A 15850-nucleotide genomic window follows, 5' to 3' on the forward strand; every position below is an offset into this window, starting at 1 on the left:
GCGGAGCGGCTGGGCCCGTGAGCCATGGCCACTGAGCCTGCGCGTCCGGAGCTTGTGCTCCGCAGCGGGAGAGGCCACAACAGTGAGAGGCCCGCGTATTGCAAAAAAAAAAAAAAAAAAAAAAAGATATATAAATGACCAATTAGCACATGAAAAACTGCTTAACATCTATAATAATTAGAGAAATGAAAACTCAAATGAGATACCAATAAAGTTGATGAATCAAAACATTATACTGAACAAAAGAGGGCAGATACAGAAGAGTACAGACTTTATAGTTCCATTTTTATGAAATTCTAGACCTTGTGAAACTAATTCCTAGTGAGGAGGGTGTAGGTTGACTAAAAAGGTCACCATGGAATTTCAGGAGTGATGGCAATGTTTTATATGTTGATTGTGGTGACAGTTGCTACGTGAATTTCTACATTTGCCAAAGCTGATCAAACAGCACAAAGGGGGTACATTTCATGTCTCAGTATACATACACATGCATACTAGCCAGGCTCAACCAGTGTCCATTCCACCAGGATGAAGTCAACCTGCAACCACGTGTCTGATTTGCTTCCATAAGAAATGATACAACGTTAAGGACTCAAGTGTTCCTTTCCTCTGCTGACACAATGGACATTCAGCAGTATCTGTAGTTAGATCACTCTCGGTGAATGGCAGTCAGTCCCTGCTTCCAGGATGATGACTAGCCTCCATCTCTGTCTCCACGGCCATCCTTCAAAGGCCCAGTGTGTAAGCAAGGAGGCAGAGGCTGGCAAACATCCACTGAACCAGGCGTCCTGTCCCCTTGGCTGTTAAGGACCCTGTCTGCAGTGAGGCTCTGGGGGGGACGTTAATACCTCATTGAAAGACCACGTGCCTCGTGCCCACTCCTGTACCCATTCCTCCTTCCTGGGTATCCTTGTCCCCTCCCGCTCAGTTCTCCTGACTGTCTAGGCAGGGCGGTTGCTCCCGTCCCCGGGTCTGTGTACATCTTTCCCTCTACCCTGTTCTCTTTCCACACACACAAAAGGTATCCTGTTCATCACCCAGATGTCTGCCCTGTGAAAGCATTTTCCCTCAGTATCTTTCAGGTACAGGGCTGTAGAGCAACACTACCCCCAAACTTGACGCTGCCCAGACGTGACCCAGGCTGTAAAGCTGCAGAGGACAGCTGAGGGAGGGGTGTCACTGTGACAGGTAGCCGTGGAGGTATCCTGTGCCTCTAACCCCTGCCTTTGTGGGACTTACCTTGTTCTGCGGACCTCTTCCTGGCCCCAGGTTTACCACTTATCCAACAGTGGGTTGCAACCCAATGACTTGGTGGGAATGACAACACCTGGCTCATCACGGGAAGTTTCAGCTGCACAGACACTTGATGTCTCTTTGTCAGTCAGTCAGTGTCTGTTGGGAACCAGGAGCCTGCCAGGAGCAGTTTTTGTTTTAATTAATTTTATTTTTGGCTGTGTTGGGTCTTTGTTGCTGCGTCCAGGCTTTCTCTAGTTGCAGCCAGCGGGGTCTACTCTTTGTTGTGGTGCGCGGGCTTCTCATTTCGGTGGCTTCTCTTGTTGCAGAGCACGGGCTCTAGGCGCACAGGCTTCATTAGTTTTGGCGCACGGGCTTCAGTAGTTGTGGCTTGTGGGCTCTAGAGCTCAGGCTCAGTAGTTGTGGCGCACGGGCGTAGTTGGTCCATGGCATGTAGGATCTTCTGGGATCAGGGCTCGAACCTGTGTCCCCTGCATTGGCAGGCAGATTCTTAACCACTGCGCCAGCAGGGAAGTCCTTAGGAGCAGTTTTTTAAGTGGCGTCTAGCTCTCTGTTGCAGGTGGTGGATGTGGTGACATGAACCCATAGGGCTAAACCTCACCTCTGCCACTGGGGCTCAGCAGAGAATTCACACAGCCTCCGGTACACCTGGATACCCGGGGTCCTGGTACTGCAGCCTGAAGCTACTGCAGAGCCCCACCTTCCTGGGGGCTCCACTCAGACTTGCAAGCTTCTCAGTAACCTGAGAAGTCACTTGTTTTCTCGAGGATGATATATGCTGCTTCCACAAGCCAAGAATGCATACCCAGAATTGTGCCTCTTTCTCAGTGTTAGGTGTTGCGAGGTGCAATGGCACGTGATTTACTACACAGGGTGTGTCTTGGCAGCCCTCAGAGAATAGGCCCTCTATAAAGGTCGCTGCTTTGGCAGGCTCTGAGTCTTTGAATTTCCCTTTCTTTCTTTCTTTCTTTTCCTTCCTTCCTTCCTTATGTCCCACCATATGGAATACATACCAGAGTACTCTCCACCCTCTAACCATCAGGTCCAATTAGCAAGATGTCATCAACGTTGTGGACAAATGGGATGTTCTGCCCAATGTCACGATACCAAGGGTCCCTTTGGACTGTGCTGTGAAAGAGGGAGAGTTAATTTCTCTCTGGACAAAGTATGAACGTGTACTGCAGTCCATCCTAGGTGAAGAACTGCTTCTTAGTTACCAGATCCACAGCTGCATAGAAATGACCAAAGGCTGCCTGATTCTGTTCTAGGAAAAATATGCATCCCTCACAGCCGCTGTGACAGGACTTAGCGCTAGGTGAAGTCTGAGGCCCTCCACCACCAACCACCCTTGATCCGCTCAGTGTTTGCAGGGGCCAGGCTGGTGTATTAAGCAGGGGTGCGATGGGCCACCACCACTCCCTCCCTCATGTCTTTGAGGGAGGCACTAACCTCTGCTCTTCCACCTGACCGCAGGGTTGTTTTTGATTTACCATACACTGGGTTATACGAAAGTTATATTGTGTTTTGTTTTTCTGTTCATGCCAGGCAGCTTGCAGGATCTTACATCCCTGACCAGGGCTTGAACCTGCACCCTGGGCAGTGAAAGCGCAGAGTCCTAACCACTGAACCTCCAGGGAATTCCCTGGAAAGTTATATTGTTAAGTATACAGAGTCTGCTTCCTTTCTTTAAAGACTGTGTAACTATGTTTTGGAAGTTGATTAAATGACTTTGTGGTTCAGCTTTGTGGTTCTTTTCAAGGCTTAAAAAAAAATCTGCTTTTGGGTACATCCTAGGGTTAGTTTGGCCGTACTGTGAAGGGTAGGTCTGCTTGTGATAAATCTTCTCAGTTTTCCTTCACCTGAGATTGTCTTTATGTCCCCTTCATTCCTGAAGGATAGTTTCACAATGCATAGCATTGGGGATCGACAATTCTTTTCTTTCAGCCCTTGAAACTGTTGTGCCACTACCTTCTGATAAGTCCAAGGTCACATGAGTGGTGGGTTCCCTCCACAGTGAGGAGGCATTTCTGTCTCACTGCATGCAAGGAACTTCTTCCTCTTTTTCTGGATTGTGATGCGTCTTGCATTGGATTTCTTGGGGCTCATCCTGTTTGGGGTTCACTGAGTTTCATATATGCATAGACTCACGGCTTCTGCAAAGTTTGGGGAAATTTCAGCCATTATTTCTTGAATAGTTTTCCAGTCTTATCCTCTTTCTCCTCTGGTTTTAGGATTCAGATCCCAGGGATGTGAGGTCATCGAGAGTCCGTTCTCATGCTTTTCCAGAATATGTGCTCACTGGTGTTCAGACTGAGTAATTTTTATCCTCGTATCTTTACATCATTTCCTCTGTTGCCTCCATTCTTTTGTTGGGTCCGTCCATCCATGGAGCCTTTTATTTTAATTATTGTATCTTTCAGATCTGAAATATCCATTGCATTCATTTTTTTAAATTTATTTGTTTTATTTTTGGCTGCGTTGGGTCTTCGTTGCTGCCCGCGGGCTTTCTCTGGTTGCGGCGAGCGGGGTGCTACTCTTCGTTGCGGTCCGCGGGCTTCTCATTGCAGTGGCTTCTCTTGTTGCGTATCACGGGCTCTAGGCACGCAGGCTTCAGTAGTTGTGGCTTGCGGGCTCTAGAGTGCAGGGTCAGTAGTTGTGGCTCAGGGGCTTAGTTGCTCTAAGGCATGTGGGATCTTCCCGGACCAGGGCTCAAACCCGTGCCCCCTGCCTTGGCAGGCAGATTTTTAACCACTGCGCCACCAGGGAAGTCCTCCGTTGCGTTCTTTATGTCTTCTCTTTTTTTGCTGAGCCTTTCTAGTTTTTTAGATTTATTTTAAGCATGTGTGTAATTGCTCCTCAAAGCATTTTTATTATGGCTGTTTTAAAAGCCTTGTCAGAAAATTCCAAAATCTGTGTCATCTCAGTGTCAGCAGCTGTTAAGGATGGTTTTTTCTCACTCAAGATGAGATTTTCCTGGTTCCTGTTGTGGCGAATGATTTTTCAAATTAGACCTGGTCATTTTGGATATTATGTTTTGAGAGTCTGGGTCTTATGTAAATCTTTGTTATAGAAAGACTTTTCTTACACATGGCTGGGGCACTGACTCATTACTGCCAGGTGGATGGGGCAGTCCAGGTACCCTACTCGGTCTCCTTTGACACCCACTGTGTCATTACTGGGGGTCTTAGCAGTCTTAGTGTGTCTGCTGCCTTCTCTCTACCCTTCAGAGTACAGGCAGACCTTGGAGATATTGCAGGTTCAGTTCCAGACCACAGCAATAAAGTAAATATCACATTAAAGCGAGTCCCACAGTTTTTTGTTTTCCTAGTGCATATAAAAGTTATGTTTACACTATACTGTAGTCTGTTAAGTGTACAACAGCATTGGTCTAAAAACACAATGTACATACATTAAAAAATAATGCTGTTGGGGACTTCCCTGGTGGCACAGTGGTTAAGAATCCACCTGCCAATGCAGGGGACATGGGTTGATTCCTGGTCTGGGAAGATCCCACATTCCGCAGAGCGACTAAGCCCGTGCACAACTACTGAGCCTGCGCTCTAGAGCCGGCGCACCGCAACTACTGAGCCCATGTGCTGCAACTACTGAAGCCCGTGCACCTAAAACTCATGTTCCCCAACAAGAGAAGCCACTGCAATGAGAAGCCAGCGCACGGCAACAAAGAGTAGCCCCGCTCGCCACAACTAGAGAAAGCCCCACGCGCAGCAAGGAAGACCCACCACAGCCAAAAATCAATAAAATAATAATAATAATAATAATAATAACGCTGTTGGGAAAAGGGCACTGATGGGCTTGCTTGATGTGGGGTGCCACAAACCTTCAATCTGTAAAAACAAAAACATCCCTGCAATATCTGGGGAGTACAATAAATGGAGGTATGCCTGTATTCTTATGTTTGTTGTGTATGTAAAGTCCAGGAGTCTTACTGTGCTTTGTGGGGGGTTAGGGAGACATACTTCTATTTTCTCCTGCTCCAAAACTGGAAGTCTGAAATGCAACTGACTTTTATATATTGTGATGATGTACCCAGTGACGTTAGATAAATTCTTTTCAAATTCGAATAATGGGTCCTTATTCTATTTTGGATTTTCCACTCACACAATTTTGTAATCTTGAGCAATACAGTTTTATTCCATCCCTCAGTGCCTATCACTTTTTTTTTCTTTATTTAATTGGTTGGTTCTTCCAGGCCTGCCGAATAGAAGGGTAATAGTGAACGTTCCTGGCTCACTCGCAATTGCAGGCAGAAGGATTGCACGTTTTTCCCTTTAAAAATGATTTCTATTGTAGATTTTAAAAGATGCTTTTACAAATAATAGGAAATTCCCTTTTATTCCTGAGTTTTTTCCATTATAAATTGGTGATGTATTTTATCAAAAGCTTTGCATCTGTTGATATGATGATTTTTAAAATTTCTTCTTTTAATGTTTGAATTGTATTGATTGATTTCTGAGGATGAAACCACCCATGCATTCCTTAAAAAAAAATACCTGCAAGTTCATGATATATTACTCATTTTATATAGCAATGAATCTCGTTTGTGAATATTTTGTTTAGGAAAACAAAAGACAGAAAAACAGAGCTTCCTGTGATTTTCCCATTTTGTAGTTTCTTTGTCAGGTTTTGGTCTCAATTTTTTTCTGGCCCGACAAAAGGTGTTGCAGGGAGTATTCCTTTCCTTCCCTATTCTCTGCAGAAGCTTGTGTAAGTTTGGTGTGTGTGTGTGTGTGTGTGTGTGTATTTCATAAGTGCATACGTGTTCAGAAGCATTCACCGGTGAAGCCTTCCGGACTCAGAGTTCACTTTTTGGGAAAATTTTAAATCACAGACTCCACATATTTAATATATACAACAATCCAGATTTCCTATTTATCCTAATGTTCATCATTTTGGTAAATTATATTTTAGAGAATTTTTGTCCATTTCATCTACATTTTCTAATATAATGGCGTAAATTGTTCATAAAATTCTTTATTTATGTAAAGTCTGTAGGATCTGCCGTAGTGTCGTGATAATGGTAAAGCATGCCTTCCCTCTTTCTCCCTGGGTCATTGTGCCTAGGGTATATGCGTGTGATTAATGTTTTCAGGATTGAAGTTTTAGGCTTTATTGATTTTTCTCTACTTTTTCTTTGTCCTCATTAGTAGCTACTCTTGTCATTGTTATTTCCCTGCTTCTACCTTCATTTGGAATCATTTGCTATTCTTTTTCAAAATCATTGGTAATTGAGAAGTCTGTTGCTTTTTTTCTAAAACGTAAGGATATTATCTTTGAGGGTAGAATCAGGTGACTGCCAAAGGGTCCCAGGGGCTCCTGGTGGTCTGTGTTGGGAGTCCAGGCTGTCTGATGGTCGTTAGGTGGTGTCCACTGCAGGCAGGCAGCTCCTGTGCCTTCCGGGGTCTGTGCAGTCTGTCTCCCTGGAGCGTGGGGTCTGGGTCCTTTGTGGGCTAGCGGACGGCAAGAGCAGCATACACGCTGGGCTCTTCTGGGGGCTCCCCTGACTGGGGGGCAGGGGTTGCAGTCTCCCATCTGAAGGTCGAGTGGTTCAGCTGGGCATAGGTCACATCCTGGGGGCCTTCAGATGCGGCGGCCTGCGGTGGGGGAGAGGGAGGGAGGGTGTGTGGTTGGGGTGGGGGAAGCCTGGGGGCCCGGACAGGATGGGACCCACCTGACCATCCCTCTGCCCGTCCTCTTCCGCTTGTCTGTCCTTCGTGTCCAGCAATCTCCCCGACAGGGAGGAAGGAGAGGTGGCCACCCCCCGCCTTAGTCTTGATCTTGAGTGGTTCACCTGGGCGTATGTCCCCTCCTAGGGGTGTGCATCCTGCCTGTTCTGCTGGAGGAAGAGAGTAGGAAAGAAAGGGGACTTCCTGGATCCACTGTGATCTCCTTCCGTCAGCTTTCCACTGTGTTGGCAGAGTGATGCTTTAAAACCTTAGGTCAGGTCACTTTCCTGATGGAAACTCCGGGGACCTCCTAACACCTCGGAGCCTCTGGATTCTTTCTACGGTTCTGATTTCAGTATTAACACGTTATCTCCCTTGCACATTTGGCTGCAGCCGCACGGCCATCTTCCTGCAAAAGCACGTCCCTGCCTCAGGACCTTTGCACTTGCTGCCCCCCTCCCCCTATGCACTCTGTAACCTTCTCTTGCTTTACTTTCCTTATCGGGACCTTGCATTCTAGGACACTACCTGCTTCTATACATATAGTCTTCTCACCCACCAGGTGAGCTCCCTGCTGCACCTGCAGCACCTACAGGGAGCCGGGGGGATGCGCTCTCCTTGTGCACCACTTTTGGGTGAATGAAGGAAGGGGGGCCTGGGGACTTTCGGGTGATTCACTTATTCACAAATCCTCTTGAGACGTGGGGCTTCTCTGCAACGCCAGAAGGTCAGACAGAGGACGGGGAGCCAGGAAAGGGGACCCTGAAGGAGGGGCCATGAGGTCACAAGGAAGCAGGAGGGGTGGAGTCACAGCAGGACGACCCAGGAAGCCCGGAAGGAGAGGTCAGTGTGGGACGCAGCTGGAGCTGGGATGTGAGGACAGAGACGTGTCCATTGGACTGAGTTTGGCAACAAGAAGGTCTCTGGTGGCCTGGACAGGAGCAGGGGTCTCACCGGATGGTCCAGCTGCACCCCGTCCTCAGGCTGTGTGTCCTTCACGGCAGCATCTGCTGGGGCGGAACAGGGTGTGTATCGCTTGGTGGGATCCCCTGAGATCCCTCAGGGCTGGAGCCCCCGCAGTGCATCCAGAAGGGGCCACTGAGACCCAGGGGTGAGGGGAAGTGTGGGGTTTCAGTCCGTACCCCCTGAGCCCACCCCTTCCCAACCTTCCCCTCCCCCACTGCCTCCAGAACCCTGTGTCCCCCACCCCGTCCTCTTCTGCTCACAGAGGGCCTGGTCCTGGGCGGCGGCGGCTGGGCAGGAGCTGGGGAGGAGGCGGGCGTGTTAGGGGGAGAATGAGGGGGAGCTGTGGGCGGGGCGGGCCTGGGGGTCTTCGGGGCGGGAGTTACCTGCTCTGCAGGCCTGTGTCCTTGGGCTCTGGGTCTGCAGCCCCTGCGGGAGGGTGGAAATCAGCCTCGCCCTGGGCTGCGGCAGATGACAGAGGCTCGGCCCTGGGACTCTTATGACCCCCGCCCCTCACACGGGATTCAGGAGGAAAGGAGACCTGAACTCATACTTGCGTACATGTTTCAACACTTCATGAGATTGAAAAGGAGGAAAATACCTTAAATTATACATGTCAGCTGACAGTACGTGTTTTCTTTCTAGATTTTTGAGTTTCAGACTCTGGACAATCTTTTTCTAAGCTGACCTTGCCCATCTCTTAGGTTTCCCTTTGGCTGGTGCCCTAAGCCCACCACCTCCAGGGGTCTCGGTCACCCCGTTCCCTACTCACCCGACTTCCTGCGTCTGCTCTGACCCCAGTGTCGGACGAGGAGGATGAGGGGCAGCAGGACGAAGGCCACTGAGACCCCAATCAGGACGTTCAGGTACCATTTGAGACCTGGGGCACCAGTGACGTCATGCATGAGCCCAAGATGCCATTTAATTGAGCGCCTACTGTGTGCAGGGTCGTGCTGGGGTCTGTGCATTCATCTCCTCTAACCCACCCCACCCATTTTACAGATGAGGAAACTGAGGCACAGAGAGAAAAACCATGAGCCCCAAGTGACTCAACCTGGACATGGCAGAGCTGGGATTAGAACGCAGAGCTGTGAGCTCCCTGAGCTCTCCTGAACTGCCCCCCAGCAGACACCAGATTTGTGCTCTGAGGGCTGCTCATCTGTAGGGGGGTCTGCAGGGCTACATGGGGTGGACTCTGTGTCTCTCCCCAGGATCCCTACCCCACCCTGCAGGGCCCTGATGCCCCTGGGAAGGTCTGGGCTGGGCTGGGGGTTCTGCCCTCCTGAGCTCTGTGAAGCCCACCCGTCATTTCCTCTGACCTCACAGCAGGCCTGTGAGCATGGTGGGACCAGGGAGCTTACAGACCACGAACCTGAGACTCAGAGGAAAGAAAGCACCTGCCCAGGACCCACAGCAGGAGCGCAGAGCTGGGTCTGAACCTGGAGTCTGACTCCAGCCCTTGCTCTTTCCACTCAAGCTGGGTTCCCTGAGCTGAAGGGGGAGGGCCTGGGCGCCCTGGGCCATTGTCCTGCCTCCCCTCCCCCTCCCCGTACAATGCCACCACCACTGCGGCACTGGGGACAGGCCCCCATACAGTCACATCCTCAGGGGCCTCCCTGTGAGGCCTGCTCTCCTGCGGGGTCAGAGCCAGAAGTCAGAACTGAAGGAAATCTAAGCTCCGGGCCACGATTCTCTGCCTTTACACTTGGAGAAACTGAGGCCCAGGCAGGGGAAGGGGGCCCAAGTCAGCGTCTCCAGAGGGGCCTGAACCAAGGCCATAACTGAGCCCTGCCCCCCTGGGCCCAACACCATGTCCCACAGACCCTCACTCACCCGTCTGCGGGCCTGGCTCCGTGGGGGGAAGGGCCCCAACTTCAGAGCCTCCTGGGGGTCAGGACAGGAGGTTAGGGTTGGGGGCTGCTTCTCCCCACGTCAGCCCACTGCTCCTCCCCCAGGATGGGCCCCGAGGGGTCATTCCCTCTCCATGACCCCCACCCTTCATCCACCAGCCTCAGAGCCCTTGGAGCCCTGGGGTCCTCCTGGCATCTCTGCTTGACCACCAGCCTGTCCTTGAGGATCTGAGGGCATTAGATCCTCCCAGAGACTCTGAAACTGCCTTGGGGTGGCCTGTGCTCCCTCTGCAGAGAGGCCTCAGTGACTCCCTAGTTGTTGAACTGGGGCCTGTCGGTGGGGGGCTGGGGCCCCAAGAGGATCCTGGGAATGAGGACAGGAAGGGGGTGGGGCTGACCCTGCAGTCCCCACCTCATGAAACTTTTCCCTTACACCTGCCCTGTGGTCTCCTCTACAGTCGTCAGGTTCCAGATTCCAGGTGAGGTGAGAAGTTGTGGGAGGGGATGGGAGGGCCCCTGAGGGGCAGATCCCCATCTGGGTGACCCTCTCTCACAGTCCCCTCACTCAACCCCAGCCCAGAGTGCTCGGGACAGAGCCCTGAGCTGACTGAGTCAGAGAGGACAGGGTCAGCGTCCCTCACCTGAGACCGTGAGCTCCAGGGGGGCACTGGCGTGTGACAGCAGGTAGGGGTTCATGCTGAGTGAGCTGTAGCACCTGTAGGTCCCATTGTGGGCTGAGGTCACGGGACTCATGGAGAATTCGGCCTGGAAATGCCCACCTCGGTACTTTGATCTAAGACGCAGTGGGGGCTGGGCTGCCCCCTCCTTGGACAGAAGGAAAGTTTCATTTCTGCTCCTTGACTGACACAGCAGGGTCACATTCTCTCCTGAGGCCACCAGGGGGCCCGGCTGCACCGAGAGGGAGGGCGTGTCAGGGAACCACCCTAGAGAGAGGAAGGGGGGTGAGGGGCTACCCGCCCCCTGGTTCCGAACTGCGACTCAGCAGAGCCTCCCTGAGGCCCCTCATCTCTGTCTGTCTCTGTTTTCTCCGAGTCTCTCCCTCTCCCTGCCCACCCCCGTCTCTCTCTGTCTCCCTCCCTCCCTCCCTGGGGACCCCTCACGCCTGGTCCCAGCATCACCAGCTGGGGCTCCCCCGGCAGGGCCTGTGCAGAGTCTGGGTCCCTGACTGACCCGCTGGCTCCTCACCTGCCACCAGGATGTCCAGGGGGTCACTGGGGGCCGACCACTCGGAGGAGAGGTGGTGTCCACCGTAGCATCTGTACCGGCCCGCGTGGGTGTCGGTCACCGGGCCCAGGGGGAAGTCGGCCTGAGAGAGCCCAGCCTGGGGCTGCCGGCCAGGGCGCTGGGGGAGGGCCTGTCTCCCCTCCTGGGACAGAGCGAATCTGTCATAGCTGATGTCAGAGCAACACTGGAGGATCAGGCTCTGTCCAGAGGCCACGACAGGGCCCTGCGGGGTCAGGAGGGAGGGCTTCCCAGACACACCTGGGGGAAGACCAGCCCTGGGCTGTAGGGGCTGGTTCCTCCCATGAAGCCCCTTCTCCCATCCTGGTCCCCAGGCCTCACTGTCGCTCACACTCTGTGTCTCTGTCCTGTGCGCCCCGCTCCCCCCTCACCCTACACTCACATCTGGGACAATCCTGGGAGAAAAGCATGTAATAATCTGTCTCGTGCCTCAAGAAGTGCGTGAGGCCAGGGTGGGACCTCCTCACCTGGGACCAGGAGCTCCAGGGGGTCACTGGGGGCCGACCACACCTGCGGGGTGTCCCTGTAAAAGCCGTGGCATCTGAACATCCACCTGTGGCTGGGGGTCACGCGACCCACGGGGTGCAGGGCCTGGGTCTGCCCACGGGGGCCTGGCTGTGCATCCAGGGTCCAGGAGGACTTGGGTTCTCCTTCCTTAGTCAGAATGAACCCGTCCAGTCGCTGCCATGAGCCACACTGGAGGGTCACGTTCTCTCCCGAGGTGACCACAGGGCTCGGCAGGGCTGAGAGGGTGGGTTTGCTGTGGACCCCTAGGAGAGAAGGAGGGAGCTTGTGAAATGGGGGCTCACACGCCCCTCTCCTCCCCGAGGGCTGGGCTGTGAGAGGGACACACCCCTGAGAGCAGACCCCCTTCCTGAGGGCAGAGCCTGAGGCTGGGACCCCCGAGTGTCCTCTCACCTGTCACCACCAGCTCCAGGGGGTCACTGTGCTCTGACCAGATAGTGGGGCTGCGATAGTAACAGTGATATCTCCCTGCGTAGGACTCTGTCATATATAAGATGGAGAGCTTGCCCTTGTCCCCGGGCTCCAGTGAGGGCTGTCTGTACCAGGAAGGTGAGCTTCCCTCTTTATCCAAATGGAACACCCGGGCCCCCCGGGTCCCCTGACACCAGATGGTCACGGGGCTCCCCCAAGGGATCACAGAGCCGGGCTCAGCCCAGATGGTGGGTTTGGGGAGGGTGCCTGGAAGGACATCAGAGGCTGCATCACAAGACATCCTCACCCCCAGGTCCCCAGCTCTCAGCCCCCAACCTCCCAGACTCCCCCTCCTTCAGCCCAGAACTGCTGTTCCCCACCCTATTGCCTGGGGGTGGCCCCTTGTCCCCATGATCAGGAGGGAGGTGGGACACCTGGGGACAGACTCACCTGCCTGCACCTGGGTCCTCAGGCCCACACTCAGCCCTGGAAGAGAGACCCCTGTGAGAAGTTCGCCCTGAATCCTGAGCAGCGCCTCTCCTACCCGTAAGCCTCCTGAGTCCTGGGGTCTCTTGACAGAGCAGCCTGTCTGTGGGGAGGGGTCCGTCCCTGTCTGGGGCTTCCCCTCCCCCTCCTCCATCTCACCGAGGCAGAGCAGGGCCGTGAGGCTGGGGGTCATGGCGTCTCGTCCCTGTGGTCCAGGCGGTGCAGATGGAGGAGACCACGGTGCCCTCAGGACGGAGACCCGAGGGTGTGTCCACTGGGAGGCTGGTCCTCCCAGTCACGGAGCTGTCACGTCAGCAGCCCCACAGGAAGGGGAACTGCCCCTCCCCAGGAGCCTGGCTCTCATTCCCATGACAGACCCGGTGTCTTCCTGAGACGCCCCTTCCAGGTGAGCGTGACCCGAGCACGTCTTTCCGTCTCAGAGCCTCCCCGTTGGGTGTCCTTCGTCCTCAGCCGGTCCATCAGCAGGTCCCTGTGGGGTCCTGACCATGGACAGGGGTCACCCAGGCCCTGGCGATGCTTCAGGGAGGTTGCACGTTCCTGCTGCACCGCAGAGCTCAGATCAGCAGAGACACATGTTTAACATCTGCCTACAGCTCCGTGGAGGTCAATGTGGCAATGAGCACAAAGGAGAAGTTCGGGGCAATAAGGAAGGAAACATGCCTGCTCCCCTGGCCCCAGAGTGTGGGTTTGCTTTCTGTCTCAGCGCCCTTCAGGGACTTCTCCCTTTATCTTGAAACAGCGTCCACCCCACCTTCCTGGGAACAAGCCCCTGAGTCGTTGCTGCCTGCTCGGTGGCCCTTGATCCTTGGACAGGGCTCTCCTCCCCGTCCTGTCGTCTTGCCTGGAAGCTGAGGGGACCTTGATTTGAGTTAGAGGTCTCCCTTTGAAGGAAAGCATCTCTATTTAACTCTGTCCCCACTGCTCTTGTAACCGTGAGGGCAGTGCCCTTTCTGAGCCTGAGTTTCCTCCTCTGCATGTCGCGAGCCCCACTCCTCAGCGTGGCTGTGCGCTCAGTGGTGTCAGGTTCATTGCAGGATCACCACTGTTAATTTCCAGAGCAGGTGACAACAGCAGTGGGTGGGACATGAGAGGATCCTGGGCTCAGACTCCACGGCAGAGTGGGTGGTTGTGGTGCCTGCCTAAGAGCCCTCCTCTGCTCCTGACACTGAGAAATGCTGTTTTGAGTATTTCTGAAACACGTACCCACAGACACGTGCAGAAAAAGAGAAAGAAAGTTCCCCAAATGGAGAGGGAACCAGACCAAAGAAGAGGGAACTAGGCTGAGTGGCCCCCGCTGACCGGGATCATCAAGGGGGTCATAGGGAGGAGGTTCCCACCTGTGTGGACAGAGAGAGGGACCCAGGTCCTCACAGGCAGGGAGGGGTCAGGGCTCCAGGTGGAGGTTGAAGCTGCGGCCCCACTTCCCCGCGTTTCTGGACGGGCACTGGGATAGCTCTGCTCACTGCCCCAAGCCCGTGGTCAGCATTGAGCCACCTCCCCTGTGTGGCATGAAACAGACTCAGTCCACGATTGTCAGCCCTGGGTGTCCACCCTCGTGAGAGTGTGAGGGTCCCATTGGACCATCCCTGTGTCCACAGCTGTGAGCAGATGCTAAGTCTGAGACGGTGGGCAGCACGGGGCAGAGCAGCTGCAGCAGTCGCCCCTGGTCAGCCTGACTCCCAGGACAGCCCCGGGAGAAGCCTTCTAGGAGAGACCAGGGGTGTGAGGGCAGAGCCTTTAACAGGAATGGACATCACAGTGACCCTAGTAATGATGACAGTGCTACGGACAGCCGTCTGCTGACGAATGGGGGTGTCCTAGGCAAGGAAACAGAATCAGTAGGAAACCAATAAAGAGGTGAAAAAAAATGTAGAACATACTTGATGTGAATATCTTGATTGTATCACAACACAATTAGTGACTTTGCTGAAATAAAAATATGCAAAAAAAGAATCAGTAGGGAAATATGACAGTCGATTTAAATTAAGCGTGTTTAAGTATCTGAAAAATAAAGGGAGGCAACCATATGGATTATTTTATAGAAGAAAGGACAGTTATTGAAGAGTTAGAAAAGGTAGAGATGACAAATCCAGTAGGATGAACACATTAAAAAACGTCACCCCATCAAGGACAAGACAGCTGAGGGACCAGTTATGGAATTGAAAACAATATCGAGGAAATGTTCCACAATGAAGGTTAGAGAGACCAGAAATGGAAATTCAAGATACTTGGGGAATAGAATGAGGAGGGCCCACGTCATATCTATTGTAAGTGTCAGAAGGAAAGGTCGTGACGTATAACAACGGCCAAAGAAATGAAGAATTGAACATTTTTCAGAGATGAGGAGAGGCCAACTAAGTGCTAGGACGCCTGTATTTAAAAGTGACATCTGTGTCTTGACCCTTCATGGTAAATTAAGAAAATGAAGGTTAAATTAAAAAAAAAAGTATCTCAGACTGAATTGTACGCTTCGAAATGGTTAATTCTATTTTGTGAACATTTCAACTGAAAAAAATCAAGGATGACTTTCCTGAGGCCCTACAAATGTCCTGGAACTACTTCCTGTAGAAAATGCAAATCACCATTAAGAGAATGACAAGCTCATTGGGACCAGACTACCCAGTACCAAAAGGCGATGCCAGAAGATACTGGAGAAATACCTTCAGGGAATTTATTGGGAAGAATTTTACACTGAGCCAAATTATTTTTAAGGGACAAAAGTGAAAGGCTCATTAGAGGGTAAATCCCTAACTGCGAGGAGGTTCCAGCCACCACATCTGACCTGTGGGAGCTGTGTCCATTCCGCTCAGCCCACCACGTCAGGCTGCGTCTTCCTGAGAGAGAAGGAGGGTTCTGGTGGGGATGGATCCCTTTCCCATCACATGTATGTTCCTCTCCCAGTAGTTGAGTCACACACTTAGTTTGAAATAAGAAATGTTTCCAAGTAACTTGATAAAGAGAGAATGAGAGTGAAAGAAGGCATTTCCAGAGACGCAAGTTCTTAGATATTTTACTATTTTCACACTCAGTGAAAGGAATACTAAGAGATGTAATGGAGAAAGTGAGATGTCATATGAGAAAAAAATGGTATGAAAAGCACTGAAAAATTAACTAACACAACTTGTACACGCACCCACAGATGCACCCACACGTGTGCACACAGACACACAGATGTGCACACGCACATGCACGTATATAGAGTACCCAGATTTCAGGTGAAGTATAATGAGAACATTGTCTTCTCTAATGGAGGAGGAGAATGCATAGCTGTTTAGAAATAAAAATGTAAATACATATGTTAACATGGGAGTAACAGCCTAAAATTAGAGATGGAATAACTACCAATGTGCTTGGTGTAATTAAATGAAAGAAAAAATTTTCAGTTTTATTGAG

General features: G+C 52.1%; 2 protein-coding genes across 7 annotated transcripts in view; one reads left to right on the forward strand and one right to left on the reverse strand.

The window, feature by feature from the left end:
• The window catches only part of RPS9 (ribosomal protein S9), a 129833-nt gene that overhangs the window by 21694 nt on the left and 92289 nt on the right, over window positions 1–15850 (forward strand). For both annotated transcript variants that reach the window (XR_007474319.1, XR_007474320.1), the window contains one exon: window positions 12908–13060. The gene's annotated coding sequence lies outside the window, so the exon portion shown is untranslated. The remainder of the gene's footprint in view (window positions 1–12907; window positions 13061–15850) is intronic.
• The window catches only part of LOC101277657 (leukocyte immunoglobulin-like receptor subfamily A member 6), a 71921-nt gene continuing 62144 nt past the window's right edge, over window positions 6074–15850 (reverse strand). For 2 of the 5 annotated variants that reach the window (XM_049703428.1, XM_049703426.1), the window contains 5 exons: window positions 9735–9785; window positions 8674–8781; window positions 8288–8363; window positions 8165–8202; window positions 7602–7948 (listed from right to left, as the gene is read on the reverse strand). In XM_049703428.1, the coding sequence (XP_049559385.1) occupies window positions 7746–7948; window positions 8165–8202; window positions 8288–8363; window positions 8674–8781; window positions 9735–9785 (476 nt within the window). In that variant the 3' untranslated portion in view covers window positions 7602–7745. Of the gene's footprint in view, window positions 6867–7601; window positions 7949–8164; window positions 8203–8287; window positions 8364–8673; window positions 8782–9734; window positions 9786–10392; window positions 10696–10957; window positions 11255–11481; window positions 11785–11932; window positions 12218–12400; window positions 12437–12595; window positions 12911–15850 lie in introns of those variants that run through there. The other 3 variants (XM_049703436.1, XM_049703427.1, XM_049703435.1) reach the window with 3 other exon arrangements.

Source organism: Orcinus orca, chromosome 20, assembly GCF_937001465.1.
Source record: "Orcinus orca chromosome 20, mOrcOrc1.1, whole genome shotgun sequence".
NCBI lineage: Eukaryota > Metazoa > Chordata > Mammalia > Artiodactyla > Delphinidae > Orcinus > Orcinus orca.